We start from the raw sequence: 24,722 nt of genomic DNA, 5'->3' as shown, positions 1-24,722 counted from the left end.
TTCCCTTTCCTTCCCCCTGCCTGTATTTTCAAGTAGTTTTAAAAACAAGCCAACCCTGTAGAATGACAATCTTACTCCTAGGACTGTTTAGAAATAAGTATTTCATTACGTAAGAATGGGTGTACGAGATCGTCTCCTGCAGCCTTGCCTGGAGAAAGAGAAAACTGAGAATGACCAGGCTGTTCATCAAGAGGGAACTGTTCAAATAAACTGTGGACTTATTCAGTGAAAAGATCTGTTAACTCATCTGGATGGGGTATTCATGATATAAAGTAAGTGAGAAAAAACAAGTTGCAGGGTAATATACATTGTACGATTTCATTACTTTAAACATAAATAAGTAACACAACCCTGTATGTGTCACCGTGGTGCCAGGTCATGTCCATCCCTGGAGCCTGTGGCAGGTGACAGCAGCTATAACAGTGGTCATGAAATAGTTACAATCAGCATGCATCACTTCCATAATTTTTTAAAAGTAATAGAGAAATGGAAAGAAAAACACTGCCCTGGAGAACTGGAATTGGTAATGTTCTTCTTACAGTGATTGTTATCCATTGCAAAGGCATAAAAAACAAACTTTCAGCTAGAAGATTCCTCTTCCAACTGGAATGTTACTGTTTTCAAGACAATGCCCTACCTGGAGTTCTGTGTAACTACTGATTGCAAAAGACTCTCAGGAGATTCCAAAGGAACCAGGCCTCCCGCGCTAATTACTCCACGATAGGACGCCCTGTTCACTTTTAGGAAATGAATGGAACTTCCCATCAGGATAAGCAAATAGGCTTTGGGGAAAAAGCAGCCAATCTTACAAAAATATTTATTGGCCTTAAAAGACCAAGGGCATGCAAATCAAGCTGAATCACTGAAAATTCTTGGAGGACTCGGGCCCAGTAGGTGCTGATAAATGGAATCTAAATTAAAGAAAAGCACTAACCTTAGATTTAAAATACCCGTGCTCATTTGCCAGCCTACTGTCCCAGGCACTATGAAAAATAACATCCCCCATCTTTCAAGATGTGCCATCTTAGGATATACCGGAACGCTGTGAGAGATCTAAGTGGAAATGCCCACTGAACAGGGAAAATGTCCAGACTGTCTGTCCAGAACACAAGGGAGAGACTAGAGCCACAACATTAACTCGGGAGTCACTTGTACGAAAGAGAAATGAAGCCTCACAAGTATGAGCCGGCCACCGAAAGCACAGAATAAAGGGTTCCTGGGCCAGCCCAGCGCGCTCATAGGATGCGCAGTGTAGAGGGTTGGTTAATAGCAAAGTCTTTGGATTCCAGCCTTGGCTCTACCCCTTTTCCAGCTGCTGTGCTTGAGTTTATTACTTAACTTTTTAAATTCTGTATTTCTTCTCATCTGAAAAATACAGTTGCTATCATAAATGCCCTTAGACAACTGTAGTGAGGAGGAAATGAGGCACCATCTGCAAAGCACTCAGAACGCCTGGCACAGGATGGAGAAGCAGCCCAAGGAGGAAGGCGTGCGGAACAGCAGGGAGCAAGGAGGCACTGAGGCCAAGTAGGAGGCATGGCAGGAGTTTCATATGTGCCTGAGGGAAAGAAAGATTAGAGCTAAAATGCTTTCCACCTGGATTTAGCAACAAGAAAGTCACTAGGACTGGGCCAAAGTTCTTCAGGGCGGAAGCCAGGCAAACCGTTTCCAAAGCAAATTAAAGCAGCATTGCTCACATTCCAACAGATCCAGGAATCAAGTGATATCTTAAAAGAAGGTTAAAGGGGATAAAAGTACATTTTTATTTCATTAAGATTGTTCTGAGTATCAAAGCAATACATAAGCAGCACAGAAGACACAGAAAAGTACAAATGGGGGCATAGCGCTTATTTCATCTTTCTGAGAGACCTCCGTGTTTTCTACGTACCTGTATTTATATCAGGGGGTGGACACAAATGGCTCATCTCACGTGACAGGCTTAGTCTGCATTTGCTCAAAACTCTGAGAACCTATTCACTGAAGATGCTCAAGGAAAACTTAGAATATTCTTGTGATATAAGAATACACTGAGCTTCTTTAAAGTACGCCACAAAATCCAGAGCCATGAAAGAAACGATATAAAATCTGCTTCATGTAAATCTAAACCTACAGCAGAGCAAAACAACCACTATAGAATAGTAGAAAAATGAATGATACATTAAAAATACATGTAAAAATATAAAGTTTACCTTTTGGTAACCTTCAAATCAATATGAAAAGAATTAATAACCAACAGGAAATCAGTTAAAGAATATGAATGTAGAGTTCGCCAAAAATATATATATATATTTTTTTCAAATATCTGGCCGGATGCTCTGCCTTACTTATACAAGAGAGATACAAATTAAAACTACACTGAGATATCTTTTTCCATCGTCATTCTGGCAAAAATCAAGACTGACAGTATTGTGGGCTGATGCGAGTTTAAACAAGTGTTTCTTTCACACCTTGCCAGAGGAAGCATTAAATTGGTACAACCTCTCTCTGTATCAAAATTGCACATATCCTTTGAGTTTGTGATTCCATTTCTAGGCAACTATTCCACTAATACACTCACATGTGTGAAATCACATATTGGCAATATTATTCATTGTAGTGTTTTCTGTAATAACAAAAGGTTGGAAACAACCTAAAATTCCATCCATAGGGGACTGGCTAAATAAGTGAATGCGAAGGCCAAGAGCAAGGAGACATCCCTGGGTCTCCCGAAAGGGAGCGACGGCCAGCACGCATCGCTAGAGAAAGCAAGGTGCACGGCAGTGTAACTGGTGCACCACCAACTACGTGGAGTCAAATTACATCACAGGAAATATGAATGTTTTGCTCATCAATGTATGGAGTATTTCTAGAGGGAATCACCAAAACAAACAGACAAACAAACAAAAAAAAAACAGTAGAAGCAGTCGCCCCTAAAGAGGTAAACTGTTTGGCTTGGGCAGAGTGGAAGTGACTTCATTTTCATGGAGTACCTTTGGTATCTCTTGAATTTTGTGCCATGGGCATGTGCTACCCATGCAAAAAATAAAAAGATAACACTGAGAACAAAATTAAATCCATAAGCCACTTGATTTGTCTTTATTCTCATGGCCACTTCTATCTTTTAGCTGTCTTTCTGCTGCCTACTTTGTCTGCGTTGATCCTTTGCTATTTCCCTTTTCTTTCCTATGTTTCCTTTGCCCCGCATCTGTCTAATAAACAACTAAAAAAAAAAAAACCCCGAATCACCTGCTGTCATTTTAGGACGTAAAATATACCATAAGCGTACTTTGTGGGTGTGATTTCATTTAATTCTCACAACCACCCCCAGAGGGGAAGTTTTTTCCTGCCACAATCTGCAAACGAGGAAACGCAGGCACAAGGGATTGAAAGGCCCTGCCCAAAGCCCTGAGCAGTCCAAATCCGTCTCTGAAATCCATGTTTCTTTTAGTAAACTGCACAGCCTGCAATACGGAATAAATACACATACATATGTATAAATTGTTGAATAAAGTATTATCGTCTTTGTTTCTCGTTTAAAAATCAGGCGAGCTTAATAGTGTATGACCTCTTAAAAACAGACATACAAAAATAAATTTATGAACTAAAGTAACTTTTATTTCTAAACTGTGAATTATTTTCAACAAATCGCTTGAAAGGAGACCCCACCTTTTATTGATTACGCAGCCCTGAGCTCCCAGCAGTTGTTCAGAACTCTGCTGTTCTCTGACATTGACAGAGTCCCCAGGAAATTCTGTTGCAGAGAGAACAGTATGAATGTTCCTTGGGCCAGTCAGGGTGCTAAGCACATTGCACAGGTTCCAACGACTGTCTGATATGAGGTACAATTGTTCTCTCCCATTTGACTAATGAGGAAAGTCAGTCTGGGATATTCGATAATTTCCTAGTGGACCGCAGGCGGTAGGTTACAGAACAGGGCTTTGAACTCAGGCAGTTTGGCTCCAAAGCCAGTGCCGTCACAGCGCTGCCTGGAACTGATTACTACAGCACATGACACTGCCGGAGAGCCAGGAGAAGAGCCTTCGCTATTCCTGGAAACGGGTCAGCGAATGCTTCACAGGGGGTCCAGGCACAGTCTGAGTCTTGATGGAATTTCAGAACGGAGAGGCATCGTGGCATCTGTCAGATGTCATTCTATCCTGCCCTGAAGCTGTTAGGAAAAAATTTACATACTATGAAGAGGAAAAAACATTGTAGCATAGAGCCTCTGTGACTGCCTGGAGCTCTGCCATGCAGTGCAACCAAGTTTCTGTCAGGGAGTTTTACATTTTACTCAATATTCCAAAGCTTGGCCGTGGCACAGTCAAGTGTCAACCAGGTTCCTGTCATCAGACGCTTACTGTTAGCAGGACTGGATTTAATGACACTGTTTTCCTAATGCAACATCCCAGACATGTGCAACGGAACGTAGCAGGGCTGAGTCAGAGGAGGATGCAGTACAATAAGACCCAATGCCAAGAATAACAGTAAAAGAAGTGACTTCTTGTGCATTCTGGTACAGTTAGGAGCTTTTAGACTAATGACCTAAGAAGCAACCCTTTGGGGACCTTATAAACACTTGAGGGTTCATCCTGATTACTAAAGGCCTAAAAGCTGGACTTGATTCACCAGCTTTGGTTGGGAGGGACAGTGACAAAGCAGAAAGCTCTAGGCCCATGGGCTGCTGCCTTGCTGTGTCTGGTTCTCTCATTCTGACCAGTCTTCTGTCCCTAACTGGGCCGCGCGCGGCTCAAGGGCTGGCTCAGCCTCTGCCCTGACCAGGACCTGGCTAGGGAAACCCAAGGGCTTCTGATTCTGTAGAACACCAATTCCACCCTGCATACATTCTGACTCTCCCAAGCTCAGCTGGCAGCCTATGCCTACTTGTTTATACAAATAGCAGCCTTCATTTTGAGACATAAAAGTTGCATGCTTTGGCCAGAACGATTTCTTTCCTTAAAAGGGTTTATGGCCAATTGCCTTTGAAACGTAAGATCAAATAATGTCTTTCATACATGTTTTTCCTACACTCCCTAAAGAATGCCCATACAATAACCAAGCTCTAGAGAGCATAGATTTTTCTTTTCAAAATATCTTTCTGTTTCCTTGGATCTGCTGGTGTGCTGGAAGATTTTAAACAACTAGCTTTCTAGGGGTCCTCATTTGTAGCATTTGCCAATTTCTGTGGTGTAAACACTCCCACCTGGTTTAATATTTAGCTAATAATAGGAATCCCTGAATGCAACAGGAGAAAGAAGGGGAAGGGTTAAGTCAAGGAACACGAATGAAGGACTCATGTTCAAAGACAGTGGGGCGGGGAGGATTGAAAGTGGAAGGAGGGGGTGGGTAGGGCAGGGGACATTGATGGGGGGAAATGGGGACAACTGTAATTGAACAACGATTTTTTTTTTAAATATTAGGAAGAGATGAGCACAGTTGCTCTCGAGCCTGAACCAGCCAGCCCCACCACACCTCGGCCCGGGCCCTGTCCTGGTCTTAGGCTGAGACGGCAGCTCGGGAGCCCCCAAGCCCACCTCCCCTGCAGTCCCCGCAGGTCTCCTCCCTCCTCACTCAGATCAACACTTCCCTCGTGTCGCTGCCCTTCTCGAGCCACCTTCCTCGGCTCTGTATCCCCTTCACTTCTCCCCTGCTCTCAGAGCCACCCCCACAGTCTGGTCCACTGAACAAGAGTTACAAGATATAACCAAAAAAAATACAAGATGCTCAGTTAAATTTGAATTTCAGCTGAACAAGGACGACTTTTTGAGCTTAAGTATGTCCTCTGCAATATTTGGAATGTGCTTATACTAATCATTATTTGCTGTATACCTGAAGTTTATCTGGGCATCCTGTATTTTTTCTGGCAACCCTATCCCTAATCTAGCCACCATGTGTCACCTCTCCACCCAAACACCAGCAAGCTTCTCCATGATTCCAGGAGCCTGCACGATCTTAAGTAAGCCATTTAACCTCTCTGAGCTCCAGTCTCTTCACAGAGGGAAGCTAACAATGGCCACTTGCACAGAGTGGGGTTTAAATAAATTAATGTGTGTGAAGCATCAAGCCCAGCACCTGGCATTCAACAAGTACCTGTTTGATTCAACGTGTTGATCCTCAGTTACTCAAAATATCTTAGAAGGAAAACTGTGCTGTGGTTGTGAAACCCCAGGGCCAGAAGTCCTCCTGGGACACTGCCTTGTATGTCCAGACTCTGAAACAGGTGCCTGTGATTGCACTTTTAAAAAGATGACGGTGGGGTGGGGAGGGGAGGACTCTGAAGTAAGTGCCCAGTAGCTGGTTCACTGCAGTATCTCAGGCCATGAGGACAGGCCTTGGTGGCCTACCTCCCACCCAAACACCTCCCCGGCCACCACACGGGAGGGTGTCTGCTTGGCTTTGGGTCTAACTTCAGCACCCAAAGAAAATGCAGTTTCCTCGTGCGGACAACACAGTCACACCAGATGACAGGTGAGCTGAGAGAGAAAGACAGTTGGAACTGGAGATAGAGAGGACAGAAATATTGCAAGACTAAAAATTCCTTATCAAGACATACTTTTTTTTTTTTTTTGCTTTGTAGAACAAGTCCCAAGAAGGAACCTCAAGATACCAGAGGGAATGAGCCACACAAGACGAGGAGAGATGTGACGCCGTCTCCCGTGGCAATGCCCATACATCTGGATGACAAAGGGGGCCAGGGCGCTGCTGATGTCCACCGCTGCGGCTTGGCTGCGCGGTTACCGGAACCAGCTGAGCAGGGAGCTTCAGCCCAACTGCGGATTTCACTTTCATGATGACGAGCGGTCAGCGCAACTTACCGGTTTAGAGATTACGCTACTCCACGAACAGCTAGTTAACCACCCCGGGAAACCCGGTGACTGTTCTGCCTGCCTCTTCCCCCCACCAAGGCATGAACTCTTCCTCTGTGCCTTGTGACGGGGGCCGCGCGCGTGGGCGCAGTCGGCGTGGCCGTCTCCGACCTCATCTGATGGCTCCCCGTGCAGCTCTCGGGGGTGTGCGTGCAGCCGTCACTCCCATCACCTCTGCTCAGAGAATGACTGCACACAGAGCAGTATTTTAAAAAGCAGGTTATAAAACACTAAATTAGGGAATTTTTCCATTTTCCATACGTGTGTGTGTGTGGCTACAACAAAAAATGACAAGAATGATTATGACATGATGATGACAATGATTACTGCTGGGTGATAAGATCTTGCAAATTGTTTTCTTTTTTTTACCTATTTCTATTTTCTCAATTTTCTACATTGAATGTATATTACTCGTGTAATTCTTTTTTAAGTTAAAAACAATTGGAACTTGGCGTCCTAATCTCTTCCTGTGTGTGTAGTAACTACGAGATCTGCTCCCTCCTTGCACTGACACGCCTGGGCTTTGGCACCTTCCAGATCGGCTTCCTGGGCTTGAGGCCACCAGGATCCCGGGCGTGACAGATCAGATCAGTGGCACCCCAACCAGCCACTGCAGGTCCTTGGGTGTGAACAGGTAGACAGCACCAGACTTCCAGACTTTCAAAAGCTACTTGTAAATTTAGATTCCCCCACTCCTGTAGTTCCTTTGAGAGCAGACTGGATCATTAAGTGTCCCTAATGAGGAGCCGCAGGATCACAGCACGCTGGAGCTAGGAGGGAATTTAGAGAGCATCTCTCCACCAGACCCCTGAGATGGAAGAGCGCTTTTCCCCAGTGAGTTACCACTCAGTGTTCATATCTGCCAACAACAATACCAGCAAAACACAAGAAACTGGGCATTTAATGATTCAGTGAAAGAACGAGCCTAATTCAGGGAAATCTTACAGTTGCCCCGAGGTTTATGCTAGCAGCAGAAAGCCCCAATCTTCTTCCGAATTCTGCAATCCAAGGCAAGTCCATAAAGCCAGAGGGGTTTTTAAAAGCCAGGTTAACAAAATAGCCACGCAGTATCACATGGAAAGAGCCCAGAACCCAAGTCTCTTCTGACTCCTGGCATGCCCTAGATGGCAAACCTTGTGTCTTCAATAGCTTTACTGGGGCCAGGGTAAACACACTTAATGCAGAGAAAGAAATATATATCATAGCCTTTGTTGATTGTCCTGGAAGGGCAAGAGAATCTGAGGCAGTTAGCAGCAATTGCTAGGGCCCCAAATCCCCAAACAAAACTTTAGGAATGCATTCTGCCCTTTTAAAAGGTAAAACCACCTCCCAAGAAAATCACCAAAAGACAATTTCCAATGCCAGTGCAGAGGAAACCATTTCCCTGCACCCTGACCTACACAGCTGGTTAACTGGGGTCTCCCTGCAAGCTGGTTAGTGTAGCAGGTGTGCCTTCCCTCCCGTAGCTGTCTTTCCCCCACAGAAAAGATGCATGTGGCCTCCGGGATGGGCAATATGGGGCCGACATACCACGGAGCCCTTGGCGGACACAACACCGCTGCTCAGACATACACCATGGAGATCGCACGGCATGGGAGAAGCCACAGGCCTGGCAGATCAAACCCACAGCACACCGGCAGTCGAGGTTCCTGGGCACCCAGGCTCCTCGGCCACCCTTACACGGTGAGGGCGGTACCCGCCGGCGCCTGGACGGTGGCCTGCAGGTGAAGGATTCCGCTCCGTGCTGCGCATCCCCACATCCACACACAGGGACATGGAGCTCAAGACCTTGAAGAAATCACCTCTGACCTTTGGCTTGCTTACCTGGATCTGAATTCTTCTGTAATAGTTTTAGCCAGTCCAGGTGGACCCTTCTTCAGGAGTAATTAACCCCATTGTCTCACAGTCAGAGAGTGCCCAACATGTCCAAAGCATGTCATGGAAATTATTCCTCCGTGAAATTAGAGACCTTCCCTCCCTTTATGGGTTCAGCCTGCTAAGGAGAACACATGTGAGGCTTAGTTCAGAAAGGCGTTCTCTTTTTTTTAGTGAAAAAAAAAAAAGTAGCCAAAAGAGCAGGGAAGGGAGGTAAAATACATCATAGCCCAGCCAGCAGAATCCCCTGGTCTTACCATTCATTACATGTGATGTTTTCAAATGGACTCTTAGTATCCTAGTTGTGAGAGGAAAGAGTAGAAGGAACCAGCCGATGTGTTTGCATGCTTAGTTTCTGTCTATGACACTGAACTCGAGAGAGCTGCGACCTTTGGAGAAACCAAAGATGGCTCAGATGACTTGGGTGGATAAATTAACTCAGTGCTCTTTGCCGACAAGTTGAAGTTTCCTAACTGTAAAGCAGAACCAGCAGGCAGGAACGGAGAAGGTCTGCCCCACAGATGGAGAAGAAATAAAGCACTGAAACTCAGCCTGTGGGACCTCCCCAGCCCTGGGGTGCAGGGCCAACGGGGCTCCTTCTGGTCAGCAAAGCAAGTTCTCATCACCAAAACCAGCTTTAGAGAAGCTGGCTTATTAATCTCTGGAGGCCTGGGAATCCTCCTCCAAGCCTGGAGACCAGGGAAAAGGGCACACAGGCAGGGGTGCAGTCCCCAAGGCAGCGGGAGTCTACGTTGTTGCCCCAGGAGAGGCCACTTCCCTCCCAAGATGCCTGGGATTTTCCACCTCATCAGGGGAAGGTAACTGAGGACACAGCCACACAAGGAGGGCCAGAACAGATGACCCCCCTGCACAGTTTTGAGTGAGAAGCCCAGCAGGGCAGATGTACCCTACCCTGGCCTCGGGAGAGCCAGGCCCAGCCACAGCACACCTGTGCCCTTGGAAAAGCTGAGGCCAGACCAGGAGGTCACCGGGAGCTGCATACAACAGGACATCAGAGCTGAGGCTGTGAGGTCCAAGACTGAGACCGGGCCCGGTGGGAAACTGTCCAGAGCTTTGCTCTCCAGGCCTAGTTGCTCTCCAAGATCAGGTGGCCCTTTCCAAGTAGACACACCACACGTCCCTAATGTTTTCTCTCCATGTAATACCACCTCTTTTCCAAAAGCAGAGCACTTCCCCAGAGACTTACAGTCCTGGTATCTGCTCAGGGAGTCTCGGTCCTGGAAGAAGCTGTTAAATAACCCACTGTTTCAGTTACAAATTTTTTATGACTTAGTGACAAGTGAAACCACATCTGACAGCAACTGCAAGTTCCTTAGTACCAGTGACTTCTCTTTTTTCCTTGGGATACTCCCTCCCGCTAAATCACAGATCCTCCCACCTCCAAACCCCTGAAATGAGGACCAATAGCACAATGTCACATGTCAACCTGCGAGATGTGGGCAATACCTCTTCTCTAGAAAGCACAAGACCACATGGGAGTTACTTCTCCCCCTTCGCCCCCAGTGCATTGATGGATACGCTGCACTGGCTCCACCAACATGCAGGAAAGCAGGCACACACAGTGACTCTGAGGGCCGAACCAGCCAGCCCAAGCTGTGGTGGTCAAAAAAGCAAAACGACCTCGGTTTCCCTTCTTCCTCCCCATACATTCCCATTTGTCTTGCCTCTTTGGGTCTCAACTGCCAGTCTCTTCAAATCCAGTCATTAAGGTTATATTAGTCAGTAAATGCTGACAGCACGACCTTTCCCGGTCCCTTGTACATATTAAAATATGAGGAATAGTTCCCCAAGTGGACAATCCATTGACAGCCAAAGGAAGGTAGCTGTCATGCTGGAGTTATGGGTGTTGCATTAACACTCAGGAGCAACAAAAAGCCCATTTCTCCCACAAGCGAAATGAAGACCTTGGACACTAGCATATGCAAGGTGGAAGGCCATGTCTGCCAGCGTGACCCCACAACTTCACCTTTCCTGGATGCCAGAGGCAACAAGACCTGGGGTTAAGTCTGGTTCCCTCACCTTGAGGCCTTTCAAGATTTTGAATAATGATAATGACCATGGACTGGGAAGGCTGCAGGATTCTGTCACAAAACACTTTGCAGAAAGCCTTGGAAAAGTGACAAGACAAAGGCTGTGCTCATTATTTAAATTGGAAGACCAGGTTTGTGGTCCCGAAGTTTTCAGAAAATAGAGAAGAAATCACTTTTTTCCCCTTCATTTTCCTCTCTCTCCAGTATTTTCAGCCAAAGAGAGTGTCATTTCTTCAGAGGAAAAGTGACTGGGTGATCAGCTGATCACAGTGGTCTGGCTCACAGAGTTCCTTCACAGGCGAGACACCATGCGCTCAGCTGCAGGCGCCCTCCCAGGCAGAGACCCGGAGCCAAGGAATGTCAGGGAAATGTCATGGAAAGAGCAAGTGTTGACTGCGGGATCACTACTATGCACCAGGAACTATAAACACTTTGTCTCATTCGGTCTGCCCAACAGTGATATGGGAAGAACTGTTATTATTCCAATTTTATAGAAATGAGCAGAAAAGGGCACAGGGTCTTGGGGCCATGTCACCAGGGTCAAATAGCAAGCGACAGAACGAGGCTTTAAACCCAAGTTGTGCGACTCAAGAGCCCATGGTCTGCCACATGGCATCCTATGGAGCACTCACTGCACAGATGACATCAAGACAATGCAAAATTATAGTACGTGTGATCTGCGTATGAGTGTATGTAGATACATGACCCATGAGCCAATCATGAGAATACAGAAATGAGCACTTGAGTGGCCAAGGCAGCCTCACCCAGATCCGGGTAACAGAGGACTGCGTTGAAAATACTGGGGGTCGTGTCCTACTTCTGGGGAGAGAGGCTGGGAAGGAAGGAGACTCGCTTTTTCCTATACACCCTGATGTCCTGTTTGAATATTTTATAATATACACGTACTTCCTATTTTCAAAACTTTTCGTTGAAAAGAAAAATCTGTATTGGAAATTTACTGAGTCACATTTTCTAAAAAACAGGTATGTGAAGAGAGCAACCCCACGCACAGAGGCCTGCCGCGAGCATCACAGGGGAGCCGGGAGAGGCGGCTTCCTCCGGGGCAGGAGAGAGGGCTCAGCCGGGGGTGTCTGCGTTGCTCAAGACCCAAGAGCACTAAAAAGGAAACCATTCAACCATACTCTCCCATTTTCATTTTCGAATTAACACCCCTGCTGCCCCCACAGCCAGCGTGCCTCTGTTTAGAAAGTCAGTGGAAGAATGGATGACTTCACTTTCTCCAACAGGTGGGTCCTCCAGTGTTGTGAGCAAAATAAAAAGCGAGTAAATCTACTCATATTTTAAATACCGTAACAGAGGTCCTTGTTTTAGCAATCCTGACCGAGATCCTCTTTGCAAAGCAAAGAAGCTGATTTTGAGATAACACTGTGTTTTGTAAATACTTTTTTTTCCCCCTGGTGCACCACAAGGGTCCTAGTTTCAGCCTGGAGCCAATCTTCTGAGCTGCCTGGTTGTCTGAGAGACTGGTGGGGCAGCCTGGTCATGAGCCTATTTGCATGAGACTGAGGACTCTCCTGCAAGAGACGTCATCATCACAAGGGCTGAGGGAGCTTGTTCAAGCTCGACCAATGAGCAAGGCTGGGGCACTGGAAGAGAACCGCGATCACAGCCTAGAGCAGTGTCTACGGTAGGTTTCTTCCCAGCTGCCTGTGGACACAAATCAAGTCACACAGCAGGAGGAAGCTATGAACACCAAGTTCCAGAAAATGCAGCAAGGTCCTCCTTTGACATCCCATCAAAGAGGTGAGTAGTATTCTCCCTGCTTTTGCCCTAAACCAAAGGGGCATCAGGAACTTGATGGCTCCAGTAGATCCAGCACCTGCCCAGGCCCCTTGGGGCTGCTCTGCAGGAGTAGGAACACCCCACTGCCAGCAGTGGAAACAGCACCAGCAGCCTGAGACAACCCCCTTGCCACAGACATCTAAGTGTTGGCCAGCAGGGTCCCCAAGGGGCCACCAGGAAGAGAGCAGGGCTGTTAGCTGACCTGGCCGCAGTGAGCTGGAGCAGGTGAGGAGGAAACTGGTAAACGCCACATGGTGGCAGACAGGAGTCACTTAGGCAGGCCCCGTGCACCGCACCTGGAGACTCCGGAGGAGATTAACGGCACGAGACTTCGGGGCAGGCGGGCGTTTCCGTAACTGATGGACACCACCTGGGCCGGGAAAGGAACGTGCTGGGGGCGGCTCCGAGTCTTATCTCCTGTGTAACCCCAGGCTAACAGGCTGTCCCAGTCTGAGGAAACTCAGGTCAGAACCTCTTAGGTTTTCACAAATATGAATAAAGTGGAAAACTAAATCTTAGCCTGTAAATCTGTGAATTATTTTTTGTAAATTGCAATCAGCCTGAGCTTCTCCACCCCTCCCCCAACCCTTATAAAACTTTGTGGATGACTTCAGCATTACTTTCCTTCTACACATGCCAAAATGCTGAGTCACAAAAAAAAAAAAAAAAAAGGAAAAGAAAGTAGAAGAGTGATCCTCCTGCTTCTTAGGCTCCTTGGTCATGAGCTAAGCAGCACTTTTCGTGGTGATTGCTGTGATGCTAAAGGACGTCACGTCAGTTGCGAAATCTTAATAAGGTTTCCAATCAGCCCCACCCACCACCCTGGCCCACCTCCTCCCTCCACACGACTTATCAAATGTGGGATTTTCCCATGAGTCTCAATATTAGAGTCTCAACCCCTAATAAATATGAGACTGAGGATGTCTGAGGCTCATTCTGTCCTCGAGCCCACCAGGAAGAAAAGAGAGCTCCATCTCCCTCCAGGAACCCAGCTATGAACGCCCTCTGCACAAGTAAGTGAAGGAAATCCCTAGCCTGGGAACTGCCTGGAGCCCTGCCTGGGTGAGAGAGAGGGTTTGCGCCGCCGCGAGGGCTGGCAGGCGGCCAGCAGGCAGAAGCTCAGCTTCCGCAGCGGGCCGGGCCGCTCACTGCTGCTCTCCCTTCCCTCCGGCACAGACACCTTCAGCCAGTTGGCCTTCTCCCTGGGGCTGCTCCTGGTGATAGCTACTGCTTTCCCTACCCCCGTTTCCCTGGGAGAAGATTCCAAAGAGGAGACCACCTCAAAGAGATCACCACTCACCTTTCCAGAGCAAACTGAAAAACTTATTAAGACCATCATGCTCGAAATCTCTAAAGTGAAAGATAAGGTGGGTAAGCTCAATGGAGGGTGACGAAAGGCCTGCCTGGGCATGCATCTCCTTGCCCCTGGATGGTGACAGGAGCTTGTGCACTGGGAGGTCTTTGCTGGATTCTTCTGGGGCACTTCAGATTTGAAGCCAAAGAGGCAGGCTGTCTTCTCTATTTCTCTTCTGCTGCTGGTCTCAGGAGATTCCTTTCCCTCATGGAAAATACAGAATGGAGTTGGAGTCCCATGACCCCTGGTCCACCCCCAACTCCATTACTGACATGAGCTAAGGGTCACTATTTCTTAGACCTCCCTCTTCGCTAACCAAAGAATAAGGTCTGTCAACCTATTTTTATGTCCCTTGGACTTTGGAAGAGTTAGAAAAGTGCCACCTGAAACGAATGTTCAGTTTCTCAGGACAGTCACAGTACTTTTAGGTTGTACAAGCTCAGTAGTTAGGGACTCCCCAGAGTCATTCCAGCTTATAAAATGCAAACCTGATAGCCTACCCAGGTCGCAAATCAGAGGTGAGTTAAAGCAGCCCTCAAGCTTAAATGCAAGGTAGTTTGGTTCTGTTTTGTAGAAAGGAAAGAACCCAGTTCTAGTTGTAGTTCTGCTGAATTGGCTTTGTGATCTTGGGCAGATTTCCGACCACCTCCGGTTCTACCTGTAAAATTGTGGGACTGGACTAGATGATATCACAAGTCCTTCCAACTGGAACATTCTATGGCTCGAATTATATTCACCCAATTGTCATCAAAGTTGCTGTCCTTATTAAGTACCTACTTTGTGCCAGACAATTGTGCCTAAAAATTGTGCCAGACAATTTTTATAAATATTATGTCTCATCCTCACAACAGACTCATAAGGGGGTGTTTCATTTTCCCCAGTTTAGAGAGGGGGACACTGAGACTTGGGATAGGTAACAAGCCTGAAGTCACAGGTGAGCCTGGGATTGACCCCAAGTGCACCCACCTCCACTAGATCTTTCTTGCCCGGAAGCTAACGGGTTGTAACTTCATTTTTCTTGGAGAACTTCCTCGCCGTGTAGAACACGATAGGCCCTCTAGTGGTCTTTGTTTTAGGGGCACTTACATGATAACAGTTCTGGTGTTTCTGCCCAGATGTGTGACAACCATGAGGCATGTAAAAACAGCAAGGAGGCACTGACAGAAAACAACCTGAACCTTCCGAAACTGACAAGCGGAGATGGATGCTTCCAATCTGGATTCAGTCAGGTACCAACACATCTCATTCACTGTTGGCTATTCCTTAGTCAGTTCTTCACATTGCATGCAGGGTCTGTGTGCATATAGACCAGGCAGGCAACTAAGAAGATGATAGATATAAAGAATACCATGCAAATTTCATGAGGAGGCCAACAGAAATCTTCGTAAAGGCAGCATATTTTTGAATGGTGTGGTCAGGGATAGCCTACCTGCCCTGTGATTTTTACAACTGACAAATGTGAGAAACCTCAGCAGATTTAGCTACTTTATCCTGTGGGAGGTGGTGGTTCAGTGACCTTTCCCCTCCTTGGCTGCCCTCCCTGCTGAGGTCAGTATCTACACCTTTCCCCTCCGGGCAGTCAGATAACCTGCCCTGACTTCTGATTATTCCATAAAAGGTTTTAGCCCAACACTGACAAGGGGAGGAGTTCAGAGAGAGGGATGAGCCTGAAAGCAACAATCAGAGAAGGACACCTGGCCACATTCTAGCCTCTGTCGGGCTTTGGGTAAAATTAATTAAGTGGTGTCTCTGATTTGTCCAGATGCTTAAAATAGGGCAGCTGATGCTGTCTGATGTCTCAAACAGGATGCCTAAAAAGTGCTTGAAGTTCCCGGTGGGGGAGATGGGTGGTTAGAGGCTAAAATCAATTATATCTTCCTGGCAATAACCAATTTTCCCACCATCTTTCCTTTTAGAAAACTTGCTTGATGAGACTCACCGCAGGTCTTGCAGAGTTTCAGGTATACCTGCAGTACCTCCAGAGCACATTTGAGGACAATGCCAAGGCTATGCAGATGAGAATCAAAGCCCTGGTCAATATCCTGAGGCAGAAGGTGAGTGTCACCTCCTCTCCTCACTGGGTGTGGGGAAGAGTCTCAAAGAAAGCAGCCCAGACACCTCGGGAATGCAACGCCAATGCAAAAGAGAGGTCCCCATGCCAAGGAAAGGATCTAGGAATATTTCCTGATAGTTAAAACTTTTTTTTCTTTTTTTTTTTTTTGCTCTCTTCTGCAAAGGACACCAATAACTATATTTCAAACGATGTTAAATGAGGTGGATTTTAACATCAATCTCTAACAGCTTAAGAATAAGGAAAGAAGTATCTGTAGAGGCAGAAGAAAACATGTCAAACCCTGCTCTGGGGTCCACAGTAACAAATAAGAGAGCACAAAAATTATTTTAATATTTTAATTATCGCCAAGTGACATTCTTGTCATTATGGTAGTTTCAACTCCTTTTCCCAACTTTCTGCCAGAAGAGTTAATGCAGAGAAATGGCTAAAGGCTGGAAGAACAGGTACAAAGTGTCTGGTACTACCAACCGGCCATTCGGATGCCACATAATGGAGGCTTGATGGCACAGTGTACGGATGAGCCAAACAAAGCTCACTGCATGGGGGAAGCCCATGGGTGCTAACCCTGCCTCTGCCTTCCAGCTGTTTGCCTTAAACTGGGGCATCTCCCTCTTTAATGAGCACTTGGATGCCCTGGGGGTCTTGTTCCGAGGCAGGGTCCCATTCAGCAGGTCTGGGGAAGACCTGAGACTCGAGTTTCTAACCAGCTCCAGGCGATGCACACACTGCAGTGCTCGGGACCACACTTGGAGGTATCTCACCTCAGTGGGTCTAACAAAGGTGTTTCCCAGCCCTCTTATACCTCTAGATCAGGGGACTCTCAATGGATACTGAGGAGATGGGTGAGAGAGAGACCGAAGAAAAACATTAGAGTCTGAGACCACTTGAGGACTCATTGAGAGGCCTCTAATTATAGGCTCTTCATTTTTTATTGAATGCCAACTATGTGTCAGGCACTGCTGAGGACAACAGAGGACAAATAAAATGCTGTAGCTGCCCTCAGGATGCTTATGATCTAAAAGACACGGAGCAGCACAGGGACGCTCAGAATTCAGTTGTCGTGAGAGGGTGGCCTCGAAGCAGAAGCACCTCTCCCTCCCTGGGCTAGTCAGGGCAGGTGGCCCCAATCAGACTTCTTCACCCCAGATTTGAACCCCTTCCCACAGCCCAGAGCATCCTTCCACGGAAAAGGATTTTTTCAACATTTAAACAATTCTTTCTGTTTTCTTTTCCCCGTGGATAAAGAGTCCAGATGAAGAAGCCATCCCTGAGCCCACCACAGACACTGGCCTGCTGGAGCAGATGCGGTCGCAGAACGAGTGGAGGAAGACCACGACGACCCGCCTCATCCTGCGGAGCCTTGAGGACTTCCTGCAGTTCACCCAGAGGGCTGTCCGGATAATGTAGCCGGCATGTGAGAGGGCTGTACTTCAGGGACACTCCTTCCTCTGTTCAAAAAACTGTCCAATGGGCACATAACTTATGTTGTTCTCTATGAAGAACTAAAAATATGAACATTAGGACACTATTTTATTACTTTTAATTTATTGCTATTTAAGTATGTGATATTGAGTTAATTTATATAAGTGATATTTATATTTTTATAAAATGCCACTTGAAATATTTTATGTGTTAGTTTTGAAAAAATAACATAAAATCGTTATACAGTTTGAATACCCTCATTTCAGAGCCAGATCATTTCTTGAAATGTGTAGGCTTACCTCAAATTGCTAACTTATACATGGTTTTTTAAAAAAATATTTATAATGTATTTATATAATGTTTAAATTGTTTTTATGCCAGTAAAGCCATTTTTTAAAAATCAGCTACTATGTGTCTGTGAGTCCTGTGAAGCTAAATGTAAAAAGTTTCCGTCACCACCACCACCAGCACAAACAGCTACCGTCACCTGGAGAAAGATATAGTTGAGCTCCTGCTCTTGCTGCATGCCAGGCGCCATGCTAGTTGTGTTGCATCCGTCATCCTTGCAAGCGCTTGAGTGGATGTGGGAGAGGAAGTGATTTCCCCAAGTCACCCAGCTGGAAGGCAAGGCACAGGCCCAGATTTTAAATCCAGGCCTACCTACCTTCAGGGCCCTTTCTCTTAACCTTTAGATCCCATTGCCTCCCAGGGAACAGAAAGATAGTGTCAAAAATCCCAGAACATGTTAAAACAAGGAAAACATGTCAAGATGCAATTAAAAGCCCTTGAGATGATACAACCTCTTGATCAAGACAGCAATGTGCAAGCTTCCAAATAAAATAAAAATTCTGCCACCTTCTGGGTTCCTCAAACACTGCACCTACCCGTCCGTCACAGCACCTACCGCCTTGTAACATATCTTTAAACTGATGGGTTTTTCTTTCCAGCCAGCCTGTGGGGTCCTCAAGAAGGCAGACCTTATTGTATATACTTTGCATCCTACACCCATGGCCCAGAACCTGAACATAGAAGACCCCAATAAACATTTGTTGAATGAAGGAACTGTACATAGATAATCAAATATAAGGCACTTCAATTCTTGGGGACATACACTGTTGTTCAATGGGTGGGGAAATTAGTAATACTGTGCACTAGTGAATCTTCATCTTAAGGAAAACAGCAAGAGTTAGAACATTCTAAGAACTTCTAGAAGAGGCAATGCATGTATATCTATCTCTGTTTCCTTTCCCAGCAGTAATAGTTCGCATCCACTCTCTCCCCGCACCCGCTCCAGAGCGGTGGTGAGAGAGGCATTCTGGGTAACATCGTATGGCCTCTCCACTCCACCTCAACACGATGCTGGGAATTTGGTAGAGATTTCCCCTTTCCAACCCCAACAATGTAAAAGTTTTGTCTTCTAATAAAGCCTTCCCCACCCTAACCACCATACACTTCTTCCTCCAAGGAAAGTCCAAAGAAGTCAGAAACTGAGAGGAGCTAAGCAAGAAAAGAGCCACATACTCTGATTTCTAGAAACCGTGCACCATAAGCAGCTTCCCGAAATCCAGGCCAGATCAAAGAACAGAGAGAAACAGCAGTCGACCGATGCATCCATTCTTCGAACAAAAATGTGTTGAGCACCATATATGTCAGGTAGTGCTGGGGAAGCTGAGAGGAACAAGCTAGATGTGACCCCTGTTCTCACAAGGTTTACACTGAGGCATGGAAGCCAGACATTGAACAAAGAATGTAAGTGTGACGAGGTTTACAAAAGAGAAATGTTTGGTGTATGAGAACCTATCCAGGGGGCATCGACAGCAGGGGAACCTAACTCAGACCAGGGAGGGCAGTCATGGAGCCTTAATTGAAAAAGAGAGGTTGAGGTTTTGGCTGAGATGCGAAAGATGTGCAGCAGTTAGCCAGGGCCAAGATGGGTGGGAAGAGCATTCCAGACAGAGGGAATGGCATGTGCAAAGGTCTGAATTAACGAAGAAAAGCACACTATGGTTGAGACAATGAAAACTACATTATACCCAGTCCATGAAGAACAGGAAAGAGGGTGGTTGAGAGGGGGGCTGGTGCAGAGGGAGGCTGGGACCCTCAGATCACTGACAGCATCAGAAGCCATATTCAATATTTTGGAATTTATCCTGTATGTGGTAAGAAAGCATTGACAGGTTTTAAGAAGTGGAATGACATGTGAGATTCCCATTTTAATAGGATCATTCAGGTTGCGGTGCTGAGAATGGACAGGAAAGGGGACGGAAAGGAAGTTGGAGACACATGCTGGAGGCCTTCACTGTAGTCTGGGGGAGAGGTGACAATGTTCTAAACTAGGATGGGGAACACCTAGAGGAGGGAAGGCAATGCCAGCCACCAACAAAAGGTAGCTGGGATGGGTTCAGTAGGATTTGGGGATTGCTGACCAAGACCCGGGAATTTCCAAGGACACCACAGCTTTGGGAGAGGGAAGAAGTAGGGGTTGGATGGCAGAGTAAAGCACAAAGGATTTGAGATTTGAGCATATTCATTCATTCATTCAAATATTGCGTGAAAATCTGCAATGTGCCAGATTCTCCACTGGGCCCTGGAGACACTGGGGTGCATCAGGCAGACTAGGTTTCTGCTCCTAAGGAGCTCACAGTCTGGGGAAAACAGCTTAAAGAAATAACCAATATACTGTATGCTAAATATGTGTGTTACGACGAGAGTTGAATTGTGTGCCCTAAAAAGGTATGTCAAAACCCTAATGGCAGCACCTATGAATGTGACCTCCCTTGAAAATCAATCTTTGCAGATGTAATCAAGATAAGATGAGGTCATCAGTGTGGGGCTTACAAGAAGAGAAGAGAAGAGACACACAGGGCAGAAGTCTCTGGAGATGAAGGCAGGTATTTGAGAGATGGATTTATAAACCAAGGGACACCAGTGATTGCAGACAACCACCTCTTCAGTTATGCCATGAAAATGACCCGAACATTCACAAGAGAGAAAGCTGCAGAGAGTCGGCAGTCCAGATTCCACTCCTAAAAGCAGGAAGAGGCAAGGAAGGATCCTCCCCTCAAACCTTCAGAAACAGCCTGACCTTACTCACAGCTTAATTTCAATACCTAGGCTCCAGAACTGTAAGAAAATACATTTCTATTGTCTTGTGGTAGGTAGTTGGTTACAGCAGCCTCAGGAAACTATTACTCTTACTTTGGTGACACACGGTAGGAAAGTCTAATCTAAGTGTTTGTAAAAGGCTTCCCAGAATAAATGACATTTAAGCTCATATCAAAAGGAGGTATAGGATTGAGCCAGTTTAGTGAGGGGGGTGGGGGATGGTCCAAGCAGAGATCATGGCACGTGTGAAGGCTCAGATGAAGGAGAAAACATAATGGGAGAACTGATGGAATCCTAAATTGCTGACACTCAAAGGGAAAAGCAGTAGAAATGAAGCTGAAGCAGCGGCGTCCAAGTCACAGAGAGCCTCAAGGGAGGTTAAACAGAATCGTTAATGTTACAGACAGATGAAGAGCAACTTCCTTGGAACATTTTTGACTTGGGATTTCTTCTGTTTGTTTGCTTTTGACTTTTAAATGCTGTGGGGTTTTTCCATTTCTTCCAGCGGCATGGGGTAAGAAGGCTGGGATCCAGACGTAGTGTCTAAAAGAGATCCAGTTTTCTATGGCAGGTTCCAGCAAAAGGGCAGATAGTACCAGGGAGGCAAGAGGCAAAAAAAAAAAAAAAGAGAGAGAGAGAAAGAGAAGGCAATAAGGCACACCTGTGGTAGGTGTGACTTCTAACACTGTGATGTCTAACTCATAAAACTTCCCTGAGCTTTACTCACCGACATAAAGCAAATGTACAGCAGCCTTATTCGAGCCTAGCTGTGGAGAACAAAGGGAGGTTCATGTCCACATTTTGGGGCAAAACAGACAGTGCATGGCTGAAAACACAGGAAGACTCAACGAAGGGATCCAAGAAAAATCAAAGGTAAGTCTCAAGAGAAAAGCAACAGGCAAAATCAAGAATAGCCAGGAAGATTTAGGAAAGGTTTGAATTTCCTGCAGAAGGCTTGAGATGGAGACACTGCTTATTATATTTGGATGCTAAAGGAAAGGATTACCTCCAAAAGTTAGGGTCCTGGGGCACTTCAATTACACTACAAAAATGACCCAAAAATCTGCAAGAGAGAAAACTGCAGGGAGCCAGTGTCCAGTTTCTACTCCTTATCAGGAGTTCTGGTGAGTTAAGAATTCGAAGAAAGAAAAAAAACCACCTCACCCACTCTAAGAACAGACTAACCATGACAATGATGAGAACAGCATGCCTAACTGTCATTGAGCACTTTGTGTCAAGCACAGTTCCATGTACGTATCATGTCAGAGGCACATGTATTAGCCAAAGGAGCTGAGAGTCTAAGAAACTTGTGTGAAGTCATAAAGTGTATAAATTCCACAGCAGACTGCTAGTTACCCTTTCAAATCCATTCTCCACTTCTCTCATAGTGACAGAGTTTGAATTAGACATGCGTCTACCCATCTGGAGGCTACGTTTACCGTTCTCCTTTGCAGGTGGGTGTGGCTGTGCTGAAGAAAGAACGAACGTAGCAGGCCTGAGGCTGCTATTTTAGAAATGCCTGCGTACAAGCCTGTCCCTTGGCTGGCCTCCGGGAACTTGACTAGTAAACAGTTCCCGATACTAATATAAGTCCCCCCACATGGTAAGAGTGTCTACAGTGTTTGCACAAACGATATGGTTTACACAAATCACCTTCCCTGTGGATAATCTGAAATTTTAATTCATGAGAAGCAGAAGGTGCCCCAGGAAGAACTTTGGGTACTCAGTTGCTAAAGAATTTCCCTGGTAGACACATGTTGTTACGACTCATTCTTGGAGGAATTAAGAGCATCCTGTGTGAATCCCCCGGGAGAGGACTCTTGGAAGCGCCTGCCTGATTTTTCTCCAGAATTCAGCCTATCTGTCTTCCCCTTGGCTGAGTTCCATTTGTATTCTTTTGCTGAATAAACCATAGTCTGTGACTCATATATGCTGAGTCCTGTGTGCCGTCCTCTCAGTAAAACGCTGAACCGGAGGGTGGTGTTAGGAACCCTTGATACAATGGCTCTTTTCAGCAATGAAATGTGAGTAGAACTGATGTAATTTTACTTTCACTTGCCCTAAAAGGTATTAACTGCCCTCCCTATCTGACCTGTCACCTTTCTGCGGGCAGGAATAGAAATGCAATGGTGAATCAGCTTCCACCATGCAGAGCACAGCAACGTCCATAGCGGCAATGTCCGATACAGCACACAGTAGCCACTTGTGTGTGTTTAATTTTAAAGTTAAATTTATTGAGAGTACATAAAATTCAAATTAAGATTTGTCAATTTTCAAACGTGCTGGTGGCTATCGTATTGGACACTACAGATGCATATCTTTCATTACAGAAATTTTCTACCGGAGAGTGCTACTGGAGCGAAGAGGTGAGTGGAACCTTGATCGCTAAATGACCTCATGGAGCTGAGTAGACTCAACAAACTGGGCAACGACAAGCACTACACTCTTAGATGACAATGAAATATACTTTTATCTTATTTAAGCAACTATATTTGGGGATATCTTTGTTATAGCAGCTTACCCTATACTCCAACATAGCTCTCAGTTTATTTTAAATCAAGGATAAGAAACATGCAGAAAGCAAAATAATCATGCAGGGCAGGATCAGATTCAGAATATTGTAGGAGCACAGCTTCCCTTGACGCCAAGGTCTTTAATCAGCTCGCACGCCTGTTGGTAACATTGTCCATATAGGTTAGGGTCTCCCAGGATCTGAAAAGCTCAGTTCATGCTCTACCAATGCCTTTTTGTATCACCGTTCAGAAAGAATTTACATAATCTATGTACTTCCTTTTAGTTATTTTTTTTCTAATCCTCACCTGAGGACATTTTTTTTCATTGCCTTTAGAGAGGGTGGGGGAGAGAGAAACATTGATGCAAGAGAGAAGCATCCATTGTTTGCCTCCCATATGTGCCCAGACCAGGGACTGAACCCACAACCCTTTGGTTACAGGATGATGCTCCAACCAACTGAGCCGCACTGGCCAGGGCCTATGCACTTCCTTTTAATGTAAGCATTTAATGCTATAAATTTCCCTCTCAGTTCTATTTTAGCTTTGTCTCACAGAGTTTCATATGTTGCAGTTTCACTTTCATTCAGTTCAATGCATCCCTTTACTTCTCTGAAAATTTTTTGACCCATGCATTATTTATAAGTCTGTTATTTAGTTCCCAGTGTTTGGAGATTTTTCCATGATCTTTTTGATATCCATTTCTAGTTTGATTCCACTGTGATCAGGGAATATACTTTATATTATTTTAATTCTTTCACATTTGTTGAGATTTGTTTTATGGCTCAGGATATGTTCTAGTTTAGTATATGTACCATGGGGTTTTTGAAAAGAATATGCACTGTTATTGTTAGGGGGAGTGTTTTATATGTCAGTTAGGTCCTATCAGTATCAACCAACAGGTGTTGTTAAGCTCTATTATTTCCTTGATGATTTTCTCTCTAATTGCTCTATTGATTGTTGAGAGGGGTGTTGAAGTCACCAACTACAACTTGGATTTGTCTGCTTTTCCTTTCAGCTCTATCATTTTTGCTTTAAGCATTTGCAGTTCTGTACATGGTGAACACACACTTGAGATGCCATGTTTTCTTTGTGGATTGACTTGTTTATCATTATATAATGTCCCTCTCTGTCCTTGGTAATTCTCTTTGCTCTAAGTCAGCTCTGTCTGATATTAATACAGCTACTTCTGCTTTCCTTTGTGGAAGTTTTGCATAGCATATATTTTTCCATCATTTTACTTTTAATCTATATGTATCATTTGAACTATTTGAAGTGGGTTTCCTGAATAATATATGGTTGAGTCACTTTTTAAAATCCACTGTAGCAATCTCTGTCTTTTAATTGACATGTTTAAATCATTTACACTTAATATAATTGTTAATATATTAAGACTTAAATCTGCCATTTTACTTTTTACTTTATGTTTGATATCTCTGTATTTTTGTTTGTTTTCTTTTTCCTGCCTTCTAGTCAGTTGATTGAACAAATTTTAGCATTCCATTTTTATTTATTTATAGTATTTCTGAGTGTTTATTTTTGTAGAGCTCTTTTAGTGTTTCCTATAGGCATTCATTACATGATGTACACATAACTTATCAGAGTGTACTGGTGTCAATATTTTATTAAGTTTGAGTAGAGCATAGAAACTTTCTCTCTTTAAATTTCTTTATTCTCCTCTATTTA

At 45.2% G+C, this 24,722-nt stretch overlaps 1 protein-coding gene across 3 annotated transcripts; it reads left to right on the top strand.

Annotated features, from left to right (window-relative positions):
* Positions 1-12,390: 12,390 nt before the first annotated feature.
* IL6 (interleukin 6) lies at positions 12,391-17,796 on the top strand. 3 transcript variants are annotated; one of them, XM_045828400.1, is made up of 6 exons: positions 12,410-12,532; positions 13,527-13,584; positions 13,748-13,938; positions 15,041-15,154; positions 15,842-15,979; positions 17,245-17,796. In XM_045828400.1, exons 2-6 carry the CDS (start codon positions 13,566-13,568, stop codon positions 17,404-17,406), a joined length of 624 nt encoding a protein of 207 aa, XP_045684356.1. In that variant the 5' UTR covers positions 12,410-12,532; positions 13,527-13,565; the 3' UTR covers positions 17,407-17,796. The 3 variants fall into 3 exon arrangements, with proteins under 3 accessions (XP_045684355.1, XP_045684356.1, XP_045684357.1); XM_045828399.1 differs by lacking the exon at positions 13,527-13,584 and having other exon boundaries at positions 12,391-12,532; XM_045828401.1 differs by lacking the exons at positions 12,410-12,532; positions 13,527-13,584 and having other exon boundaries at positions 13,631-13,938; positions 15,022-15,154.
* Positions 17,797-24,722: the final 6,926 nt, after the last annotated feature.

The sequence above is a fragment of the Phyllostomus hastatus genome, unplaced genomic scaffold (assembly GCF_019186645.2).
Source record: "Phyllostomus hastatus isolate PE091 unplaced genomic scaffold, TTU_PhHast_1.1 phas_scaffold_78, whole genome shotgun sequence".
NCBI lineage: Eukaryota > Metazoa > Chordata > Mammalia > Chiroptera > Phyllostomidae > Phyllostomus > Phyllostomus hastatus.
The sequence above is the reverse complement of the archived record's forward strand: the minus strand, read 5'-3'. Positions and strand labels throughout refer to the sequence as shown.